This window comes from Myxocyprinus asiaticus, chromosome 47 (assembly GCF_019703515.2).
Source record: "Myxocyprinus asiaticus isolate MX2 ecotype Aquarium Trade chromosome 47, UBuf_Myxa_2, whole genome shotgun sequence".
Taxonomy (NCBI): domain Eukaryota; kingdom Metazoa; phylum Chordata; class Actinopteri; order Cypriniformes; family Catostomidae; genus Myxocyprinus; species Myxocyprinus asiaticus.
This window is the reverse complement of record NC_059390.1, coordinates 7,983,318-7,995,644: the sequence shown is the minus strand read 5'-3', so window position 1 is coordinate 7,995,644 and position 12,327 is coordinate 7,983,318. Positions and strand designations below refer to the sequence as shown.

Below are 12,327 nucleotides of genomic sequence, written 5' to 3'. Positions count from 1 at the left end.
CCATTCAATTCCATTGTAAGTGCCTCACTGTAACCCAGGTTTATGCTTTTCTTTATTTTTTTAAAGGAGGAACGAGGCGAAATTGATTTATGCGGTAACCACCACTATGTCAAAGTGCTGAGATTTACTTGTATTGAACTTGGAATATTTCTTTAATATCAAGGTTTGTCAAAACATTGAAGGATGAAGTAATGAATAATTGATGATGGACTGGTGAATTACTTTAAAATGAATGCAAAATGAAGGCATATGAAACTGAAATAATCAAAAGTTTATTTTTTTATCGAATGAACTAGGCCTATGTCTTTGTCTTTATAGACTTGCTCTCAAAATAACAAATAATCTGGCAAAGAGATTTGGAACTTCAATCTGGTAAACAGACCTGGAAAAACTAAACATTGCAGTTGTTAAAAAAAAAGTAATCAACACATTCTGTCAACGTATCAATATCAAGCCTATAACAGCGTCATGGTATAAGGTACTATAAGAGACCTTCTAAAGTTTCAATATGAATTGGCAAAGGAACTGACTGACACTGCGGTTGTCATGGGAATGCGAGGCCTTTGAACCCACTCCCTCACGTCTGCCATGCCATATCAAATGCAAGCAAAATGTAAGAATGTCAAAACGGCCACGATAAAGCCAAGCTAGAAACGTGATGCATTCGAACTTCAGCTTTTATCTGACAAACCTCTCATGACCCGCTCCTGTACATAATCAAGCCCAGCTCCAGTCCTCGGGCCCTGACATGGTTCCAAAACCTTCCTTCTTAGAATTGCTCCATTCATTACCTCTATATGCAATGAGTGTCTTATTTGCTGAAATAAATTAATTTCAGCAGTTTCTCAGAGACTGCATTGACATTTTTCTGGTTCTCTGCACAAGAGTCTGTTGCTCTTTGTGTTTGATTGGGACAAACAGACATTCTTTAGAGCGATACTCTCCTGCTCTGTTTCCTCCACTGCTGTTTGAAGCTCCAGGTAAGATCATCCTCCAGAAACCTGTCAGAGCTTGTAATGACTGTTATATGTCTGGTTCCTTCTTTTGCGCTGAACTTGCATGTGTGCTTAATAATGGCCTTGTAATTAGTTGTTTAACTCTCCTCAAGCCTGTTAATTTCAGCAAGATCAGCCCTAGACATAGTGATTAACAGTAGGTAAAATCCCAGTGGAAGTCTGTCTGTAATTTGTTGATATGTTCTCTAAGAAAGATCAGTGTCAGCAGAAAAGAACAGACACTCTCCTGTTGCATTCAATCTATCATTAGTGGTGCTTGCTAAGGCTAGCATCATTATTGCTATTGCTCAAACTAAGGGTTAGGGATTTCAACAAAGCCCTGACTTTAAGTATGAAGCTTTAATGTGTGACCACACTGTCTGTGCTATGGTCATGAATGATGCTTCAAATTGTGCCGGCTGTTGAGGAATGTTGTGCTATTGCTTTTCTAAGCAGTCTTGCGATTTTTGCCTGGCAGAGCATAAAACACACACACAAAAAATTGACGACTTAAATTGAAGGAGGGACCAGTTTCATACAGTATCTAGGGACCAGGGGTGGGATCTTTTGACTTGGGCCAGTAAGAAACCACCCAGCCTACCCCAGCAACCCCCTAACAAAGCCCTGGCAACCATTCAGGATGTTCTTGCATTGTGGTGGTGAGTTATGCATGTATAAGCACCACTCACTAATAAAAAACAAAACAAAAACAAAAAAACGTTTTTTCTCTCTACATTTTACATATTCTTACAGCCTTTCCCTATGTGCAGTCACGTAGTAAGTGTAGCTCTATGCATTAAAGTGAAGTTTGCTTATGATAATGCCATTTCCAAGTAATACGGACAAATTGTTGAGAGCAACTGACCACGAAACCCAGACAATGCACTGCATTCAGGTAAGTGATGGAGGCTTGTTTTCCTTCATGACGTTTGTGAAAGCAGTGATGTGAAAAAGATGTTTTTCCATACCTCTCCATCCTATGGACATGCAGTTTATTTTAGGCGCTTGCTGTTCTTTTTTCACTCTCTACTCTTACTTTTTGCAATCAGTGTGCTTTTGGCCGCTATGGCTGAAACCACATCATTTCCACACCCACACATGGACCTCTTATCCTCTGTGCCTCTGAAAAAACATATGAAGAAATATTTCTATATATACATGCTTAAACAGAGAAAGACCTCTTCAGGCCACTCCTGTTTGGATATAGAGCTTTATGGGATGGAGATGGTTGCCAATCAGTGGCAGGCCTGCTTATCCAGGACTATCTGCTTTAGGAGTTATGTAGCAGAACGGATTTCTCACTTTTCCTAAGACCTGTTTCACACCGCACCCATAAGGTGCGTATATTTATTTCGGCCTCCATATTAAGTGGTTACAGTATTCGCACCGGCCGTGTAAGCAGAGCAGTGCTGCATTGCAGAAGCGTAGCTGCAAGTAGCATTTTTGTTGCTCAAAGCATGCTGAACTCTGCAAAAGGTATTGAAAATATATATAAATCTATCTATTTTGCCCAACAAATGCAAAATGCAATAACTGCAACACTGAAACATGAAAATGGCTTCAGAGTTGCTTGGTTTTAGTGTGAATTTAGTCTTGGACAACCTGGGACCTTGGAGTCAAAAAGTTTGTGAACCATAGGCCTAAGAAACCCGATTTCGCTCATTATTACATTTTGACAAGATAAGTAGTTACTGCATTTTGCCTAGTCAGTATTTATCAATAAAATGTTTTTCAATTTAGAATTTTAAGAAGCAACATAAATTACTACCAGGAATTATGCACCCACTGACTGAAAAGCTGTTGAGCTTGATGAAAATAAAAAATTCCCTAAGACTAAATACAGATGATTTAGGCAGTTTATAGCTAGACTTTGGGGTTTGGATTCTGTTGCATGTAGATTAATTACCATTTGGATGTAATTTGATTTCATGACAAGTTTGTAATAATTCTCAATGACCAACTCTTGATAGCCATTTTTTTTCTGGACCAGCCTCAGCACATGCAGGGTAAGTCCTTAGCTTTGCACATTTAGATTGTGGCTTAAATGCTGGTAATATTCTTCTCATTGCCTGTGTTTAGCAAACACAGGCTTGGCATGACAGGCCTCTCCGGTGATTTTCCCTAAAGCGAGTCTGCAATGGGCTCTTTCCCACATGGCATGCTCTAGTTCTTCACTAAGTCGCTACTTGATATATACTGCATGCAAGTTGTATATCGTAAAGTGAGGAGTGTAAACTTGAACAGGAACTCTGCTGGGTGGCCTAACTGGTGATGTGTAATCGGCAATAAATCTGGTCCTGTGGGGTCTGTACAAAGAGGCTGGAGGAGGAAACCAGGACTTCTCAACGGGCCATCTGTATCCTTTTTTGTGGGTTGAGGAATCGTTTCAGACAGGCTTCTTTTTGTCTCAACAGAACAGAATATGAAAGAGGTGAGGAGAGACATACAGAAGAGGACTGGAGACCCATGCTAAACACTGGAGATGCCACTGGAACAATGCAGGCTACACAAATTTAAGTCCTACGAATGGTAGAATGAACTCTAGAGAAATCGAACACATAAACTGTTTCTAACCCTAGTGAGCTGCCCTGCTGTCTACTCAGGAAGCTGCCTTCCAATGCAGCATCCTAACCGATATAGAATATTCTGAAGTGATTTGGAACTCTGAGTGCCACACCAATAGTGCTCCTAATGTGAAGATTCGACCCCAATAGAGTTTGACTTTAGCATGTCGCTAAGCTAATGATGCAATAGTCTAATAAGCATAAAAATACACATTCATATATGTTATTTTTAAATGTTTTAATCACCTCCGCCATACTGGATTATTTTTTTTTACCCATCCAGTATTGTTTTACCTGCAAAGTGCATATATGGTGCTGCCTTAGAATTTGGCCAAAACTAGGGATCTTAGAAGGCAGCATAATTTTGCTGCTTACCTTTTAAAACATATCAGGAATGTGTGCCTATGATGCCTTAAAATGTTGTCTAGGTAGGCAGCTCACTAGATTTTGGAACAGAACTGTGGAGTAGAACAATGACAAGTCAAAATAGTGCACCAGACAGTAAGAAAACACCCAAACACAAGTAATGACACCAAGAATAAAAAGCTGATAACATAGAGTTTATATACATACAAAGGCAAAAGCAGAATACAATATACCTTTAAACTATTTTTCATTTTCTTTTTACAGAAATCATTTTATTTATCTTTTGCACACAGATGGACATAAGGCAGTGTTTTTGTGAGCGTTAAAATATCAACAAAAAAAGATGACCAGCTTTGGGTGAAAGTTGAAATTTTTCCATTTATTTTTCTTCATTAAATAAAAGGGGATGGGGTGAGAATCCTCTCTGACAGTGTTTCTATTTACTACTAAAAAAAAAGACCATGAATAATTAGAAAATATAAAGACCCTTACTGTGACAGAAGGCAGGGTTGCTGGAGCTAAAAGACAAAGCTGTGGATGGGTTGATACTGAGGTCTGACACACTGTTATTGTCATGGCTGACCCAGATAAATAGGCAATCTGAACTTCTGTAACAGTCTCGAATACAACTATGTTACAACATACAAAGATCTGAGTTAAAATGAAGATTAGGTCCATGTAAAGAATGCTGCTTCATTCAACTCAGATCCTTAATGGCACCTGATTCAAAATGTTCCATCTAGCATAAGACTAGCTGGATGAGAACATGACAGGCCTGCTTTCGGTTTGACCTCTTATTGTGTCAGTTAAGGTTTTAAAAGTTTAAATATAAAGCAAACACGATATAAACAGTATTAGGTCACATGACCTGGCTTTGGTTGCTGATGAAGGACAGGCAAGTTATTATTCGTGGCACTTTCGAGAGCAGACTAGCTTCGTTTGGCACGGAAAGTCCGACGTGGACTTGCCAAATCCTTCGGTGGATGTTTTATGTGGTTTCATGCTTTAAACAGTTTCAGTCCATCAAACTAAGTGGAGGGAAGTAATGCATGAACAATTTGGACGTGTTGACGCACTGTTTGGGTAAATAATGACAACGCAAGATGAGTTAATAAGTAAACAATTTAATATCTGATCTACTTAAGACGCCATATAAAATTTGTGTTTAAATTGCGTGATAAATTACTAAGGAATACAAATGAGTGTTCGTGTTGTGTGATACTGTTCTTCTGACTGAAATGGTCAACACAACATGGTTATTATCTCCCATAAACGAATGAATGATTCTAACCAAAAATAACACCAAGTGCCTAGCAACCCAGAGTGCTATTAAAATCACAGTTCTTAAGTTAAGGTCTTAGCATCTTTCAGTTCATTTGAAGCAAAGTCAAAGAAGTTTCTCCAACCCCATGACTGGACATTCATGTTTTTGTGATATAAAACGTTGTTTTCAACATTGCATTGGAATCACAAACACTATCAAGGACTGCAAAACAAAAACTATTTGAAAATGAAACACAATGAAAATAATAGTGGTAAGATGGGTTGGAATCAAAATGGAAAAAGATGCAGATAGCAACAGTACATTTTCAACCACATGGTAACAATTTTGAGAACCTTTGTTAACAGCTTTGATTTGACACTTAGAAAGGTTTCTTCTTACAAAATGTTAACATTTTATTAGTTAATTCTATTTTATTTTTATAGGCAGACAGCCATTTTGTTCAGACGGATATGTTCTCTCCCCCAGACACTGTGCAAAATGTTCAACTATGTATAGGTCCAAGCATCAACATATATAAATATACATTTCTGTAAATGCACGTACATGAAAAAGGGGCCGATCTCTGGCAGTGTTGTAACAGTTTTGTAAAAGTAAGAGAGGATCACATGTAAATGGTGGACACACTAATAGAGCATCCGTATAAATCCTACAACAAAACTACAGAGACAAAATAGTAAGCATTGCTGATTAACGTTATGAATTATGGGATATACATCACAACATAACTTGCTTGTGTCTTTAGGTATTTAGGTGGTCACTATGATAAAGATCTCCTGTAATAGGCCAAAATAAGGAACATTTTAAATTCTGGGCCAAAAAAAAAAAAGTAGAAAGTAGAAAAAATAAAAAGCATCAGAAGTTGGGCTCTTACAGTCTGTGCTATACTCTCTCTCTCTCTCTCTCTCTCTCTCTTCTTCCTTCCTTACTTCCAGACATGCCTTGGTGAATTTAATGAGGATGATAAATGTTCATACTAGGACATGAAGCAACACCTCATGCTCATTCACACTTATGCAGAACACATGTCTAAGCCAGATAGATGTAGAAGGCCTGAAACAATATGGAAAGTCAACTGACCACATCCTATGAGCTGCTCTGCTATAAATGAAGAGGAAAATGTTATGAAAAGAATAATAGTAATTCTACACTAAAAAAGAGAATATTCAGTAACACTTTCTATTTTATTATAAGGAGCGAATTATATAGGGTGATTGTGATAATATAGTGATTAGAGTATAGGTAAATTGGGTCTATACTATAGTATACTGTCAATTTGACAATTATCTCAAGGACAAAATGTGGCACAATTCAGCCTATGTAATGCGCTAAATAAATGTATTATTCATAATGCCTTATAATACACCTTATCGGTTTTAGGCTCTTATGAATAAATATATTTCACAGTTTTAATGCATTATAATGTGTATGACATGATCAACAACAAATGTCATCTGTTATAATGCATTATACTGTAGTCTTTATGGGTAACCATGAATAGGCAAGTATGATGTATTGAAACTATGGTTAATATATTTTTGAAAAGATAAAACAGTTTACACAGTGTGTTATGAGGCATTATGAATATATTTAGAATACTATTTTAATGCTTTATATATACAGCCTCTATAGAAAGTGTTACCAAATACTCTTTTGGCTTTCGTAATTGCGCCGGTATAGATCTCTTTTAGTTCTTCAAAAACAAGCAGAGGAATCACCCAGATTGGGGTGCCTCCAAACATACAGAGTGATCCAAAGCCTGCAGGGAATTTCCATACTCCTCTGTGTGACTAGGTCTGTCTATAACCAGCAATCACACAAATACCAGAGAGTCACTCAACACACAAAAACAGCCTCTCCAAAGCGCTGGGCCATTCTCTCTCTGATCCGCTCACGGTTATCACAGCACTCTTGCTTTTTGTTTTCTTTGTGAATTCTCAAGTGTGCCCTAAGCTGAACAGAGGCACAGAGAGCTGCGTTAAAAGCCCGGCTCCTGTACTGAAGAACATAAATCGCGAGAGGGTCTGTGATAACGAGTGTGTGTGCGTGCGAGGGGTCTGTGTTTAGTCTAAGCTGAGAGATTCAGCCACAGTACAGATAACCGAGCTCCATATTTCAAAGATACACGGGTGATGGGCTAAATTGTGTTTGTGTGCACATGAGATAGCGAACAGAAAGAGACTGAGAGAGATGAGAAACAGGATGGGTGTCATCAATCAGTTCAGATTTGATTTTTAGAGCCAAACAGAGCTGCTCGTCACATTTATGACCTCATAAGGAAGTTCATTAGCAGCATTTAGGAGCATAAAACCATAAAATCCTTTATAGAGATGCAGCGGAGATGACTGCGATAAGATCAATGGTGCCAGGGGTGAGAATGGCATGCGAAAGAGTGTTTTGTTAGCAACGCAAGTGTGCAAATATGGTCTTGAAGGGAGTGGCCACACATTTTGACGGTAAATTTAGCTTTCAATTGTGTTCTGCTTTTAAATGCATTTTGATGAATCTCACAAATCTGGATGAATCTCATGCTCACGAAAGCTGTAGAAGACATGTCTGGGTCATATTCAACCCCAAAATCAAGCTAAATAAATAATAATAAAAAATTAAAATAAGAAAAAACAAAAAACAAACATTTCTTTCACATTTCTGTTATGCAAAGATGATGATTTATTATTTAAATTGCAAAGTATTGATACACTATGTAAGTATTTGTTGCAGTGCCTTTAATTTACACGGATTTAAATGGAAAAAATATATATTTCTTTACTATAATACAATAAATGACTGTAATACAGTAATAAGAAAATCAATAGAATCAACAGAGGATATTTACTAAAAAATGAAAGAAAAATTATTGTCTGAATTGTAACACTGTTTTCATGACAATAAAGCACATTTACATCAACTCATTACTACACTCCAAAAATATAATTCTAATTACTGTAATGCAAAGAAAAAGATTAGGTTATTAAGCTTAAATTGTAAAGTATACATCATGGTAGCGTTTGTTGTTTAAAGGAAAAAGAAAAAACTTTGTAAACTATTTATTTTATCATTACACAATAGAATTTACTGTATTACAGTAATATGAATATCATTTTACAATGGGAATTGTAAAAAACTTCAGATGCGGATTTGGGGGGAAAAGCGCTTAATTGTCATGAAAATATTGCTGCACTACAAAAAATCTTATAGGTCCTAAACATGCTTTGTTTATGCAAAACAAAATCTCTTATTTTTTATATTTTGGGATAAAATATGACCTGAACATGTTTTCATGAGATTCACCATACTACTTCAACTATTCTTTAAGAAGTGAGTCTAAATTATTCACACTCAGAGCCGGTCTCAAAAAAACCCATTCTCAAAAACTCTTCATGAGTATAGAAGTACTCAAGAGTCTGTGTGGCCAGTTACATCTGTGTACAGCAAACATCTGGCCCAGTATCATAATGCTGTTTTCCCTCATAACTAAGTGTGTATGGGCATCAGGATTGCTGGTATGAAGATGTGGGAGTGTGTGAGAAAGAGTGTGAGATGATTTTATTCGCTGCAATCTCTTGCTGATTTCCAAGGCTGTTTGTCTTGTCTGCCTGGCTTATCATGCAGAAAGGAGTCTGACTAACACGGCCCAGCAGGTCAGAACCATAAACTATGGCATGAGGAGATAGAGTGAGGGAACAGAGAGAGGAGCAGAGGGCACTTTACGCCCAGTGTCATCCACAAGGGCAACGGGAGGGGAAGTCGACTATGGACTTTAAAGCAACAGCCAACCTGAGAGATGAAGCAACAACATTCATCAGGAGTTGAACGAGGTTGCGTCTTATCGCTTTTGTGGCTGGTCTAGAGATGGACACCTTAGGCCCTGCAGATATAGACCCATATAACCATAAAGTGAATGGGGATACACCTCAAAACTGTGCTAACTGAGATATGTGTTAGAAGATGATGATATGAAGCCAGTAGAAGAAAAAAAGAAAAAGAAAAATGATGGTATATGCAAGATGCATGGGATCAACGATTGTATCTCACAAGCTTATATCAGCTACCATCTAATCTCAAGAGATGGAGTTAAAGGGATAGTTCACCCCAAAATGAAAATGTTGTAATATAAATATATACAGTATAATATATATATATATATATATATAGAGAGAGAGAGAGAGAGTTTTTTTTTTTTTTTTTTTTGTAGCTCACCTCCATGTTGTTCCAAACTGTATGACTTTCTGTCTTGCGTGGAGAAGTCAGGCAGATTGACAGCCTCAGTCACCATTCACTTTCATTGTTTGGAAAAGAGATGCAATGAAAGTGAATGGTGACTGAGGCTATCAATCCCTAATATCTCCATTTGTGTTCTACGCAAGAAAGTCATATGGGTATGGAACGACATGAGGGTGACTAAATGATGACATAATTTTCATTTCTGGCTGAACTGTCCCTTTAAAGAGAGATGTTTACAAGATGAGGGCATCTAAATCACTAGTCCTATTTTACCTTATCCATCAAAAAACTGCAGTCTCAAACTCTTTGCTTTGGAAAAGCGAGCAAACTGAGAAACTACTGCCAGTTTTCATCCCAGTGTGGGACCTCATACTTTCTGAAAAGTAGAATGAATGATAGGTGACTGTTTTCCTATTTTCCAGTGACGTTTTCCAGTGATTTTTGCCTTCACAACATCTGTGCTCATAATAACACCCTGTGCTGAGCCGCCCACATAAAAAAAAAAAGGGGGCAAACCAAAACCCGCCACAAGCAAAGACAAATGTTAGCAGCAATAAACCAACAACTTCCAAGGCAAATAATTTTCTTCCTCTCATCTTTAAAAGACACAAACCAGGCTGTGGTTTTTGCAAAAGAAATACTATGACCTGGTGACAGGTGCATATAGGATAACATTACCCATATTGTCCTTTTCATAAGGTTTACGAATTGACTTTGGAGGAAATCAGGCGGTAACCAAGTCAATAGTAAATTCCCAGATGGTGGGGGGGTTGCAGTAATTTTAACCCGCTACTGACTACGATAGTAAAAGTATGTTTAAGTCCGGGAGGACCGTTTGCTGGCACAACTGGAGCATTAACCAATCTTTTGAGTGAAACCAGATGGGTTTCGAGAGTGCAGGAGTTTTGCTCTGCGCGAATGACCCATAATTTAACGTCAGTAACATAACATCTACAAAAAAAATGCGAGGGGGAAAAAAATATCTAAATTGCTTAAAAACGGTTTCAAAATCCTGCATCTGCAGCTTTTAAACTCTGTGGCAATCGTGTATATCAAGATAAGGAGCCTATTTCCCGTCCCTCACAGAGAGAACTCCAGCTTCTGCAGGACGCTATTGTGAGACAGAAGACAGATGTCAAAAATAATGCAAATAGGTGGACATCTTGTAATACTGAGCTTTACTGCTTCTTGCATCCCCGCTGTCTTCGGTTTCTTCTTCCCATTGTGTTAACAATGTATAAACAGGATCGTAAAGGTGCAAAGAGGAAGGGAGTTGAAAAGCGGCATAGCAATTCAAGCGTGCACTTCACTTCAGTCTGTCTAGTAAATGTGTCTCTTCTTGCTCGTTCTGTTCTTTGAACTGTTATGGTGCATTTGAGTTAGAGAGTTTGTGTTTTTGTGCTGGCATCCGTAGGCTGAAAAATAAAGTGAGAAACAGGTAGAAGAAAGGAAGAGACAGAGTAAGAGAGGAGGAGGCAGAGCTTGGCTCTACGTGGTGTGGCCTGTCAGCATGACTCTTCTAGTGCGTTCACGACCTGTTCCAGGATGTCGGGGCAGTGGTCGGCGATCTGCTGCAGGACAGAGTTTGCGTATTCCTGCAGTTCTGCACTCTCCCTCTCGCACTGCTCCAGCTCTGATTCTAGCTGCAGAATGAAAGAGAGAAAATGTGTTATTTTATATTACATTTAAAATCTGCTTGGATGAGCCATGTTTCAAGCCACTGTAAAATAGCTTGTTACGTTGCTTGCCAACCGTGAACAGCCTGCAGTTAGGCTAACGAGGTGCATTACTTGGTGTGGAAGAATTGTTTATTACACATTTATTTATTGAACATTGGCTTCTTTTATCATACTGCTGTTGCTGCTATTTTATGAAAGCCATAAGCCACTGAAAGCTGTTGCTTTACCATAGTTGAGAGGTGTTAGTTCCACTCTGAGGTCAAGTGTCAAAAACTGACAGGAAGCGAGAGTCCAGAGAACTATGAGAGTGGCACATAGAGGAGGGAGTCTTACTGACTAACAAAGAATGAGAGATGAGAAAACTGTCAGAGTGATGACGCAAACACTGGACATGTGAGCTTATGCGGATCTCTTTAAAAACGCAAACCCCTCACCTCTTCCCCACTTGCCCTCAATAAGAGGGTCTCTGTCTCGCTCTCCAATCCCGTTAGCACACAGCTGCTGAAAACAAATTGCCTCCTCCAAGCACTTCTTTTTAAATCATTACATAAAATTCAAACCTTGGAATTTGTCCGAAAGGTTTAATGTTCCGCTCATTAAAAGAAACTTAAACTAAAGAGGGGATTTAACATTTTACGGCACCTCTGTCTAACGATAATCACAGGTGTGGTTATCTTTAATGCTCAAATCCTTTTTCCAAATGATTTCCGTAGAGGTTTGGCAATGGGATGTGGAAAAATGAGAGGAGGAAAGGGGGATTCCTGGACACTGGCAGTGCCAAGTACGCCAGGAAATCTGCCATGGCAGGAGCAGGTGCCTCTTAACAAACTAAAACACACACACACAAACACACACTATGGCACACAGAAAACAGATGTAAATGTAGGCAGCATTTAGGCTTTGTTTATATATACTCTCATAAAGAGGGCTAATCATTCACACATTTTTTAAGAGAGAATAAAACATGAAGAGAGTAAATATTGATAAAGTGAACTGAAGAGTTGATGTGAATAGATTATTAATTCACTTTTACACAGCAAAATAATTTTTATTAAAATATCTAAGGGTGATTCTTACGAAACCAAATGTCCTTGTATGTAACCCCAAAACAATACAACAACAATAATAACAATAATAATAATAAATAGATAAATAAATGAAAATATATATTTTGCATAAAAAAATGAAGCCTACATTTAGGACCATTAAGATTTTTT

At 38.0% G+C, this 12,327-nt stretch overlaps 1 protein-coding gene across 2 annotated transcripts in view; it reads right to left on the bottom strand.

Annotated features, from left to right (window-relative positions):
• Positions 1 to 4,100: 4,100 nt before the first annotated feature.
• The window catches only part of LOC127436651 (ELKS/Rab6-interacting/CAST family member 1-like), a 300,135-nt gene continuing 291,908 nt past the window's right edge, over positions 4,101 to 12,327 (bottom strand). For both annotated transcript variants that reach the window (XM_051690929.1, XM_051690930.1), the window contains one exon: positions 4,101 to 11,074. In XM_051690929.1, coding sequence (XP_051546889.1) covers positions 10,937 to 11,074 — 138 coding nt within the window. In that variant the 3' untranslated portion in view covers positions 4,101 to 10,936. The remainder of the gene's footprint in view (positions 11,075 to 12,327) is intronic.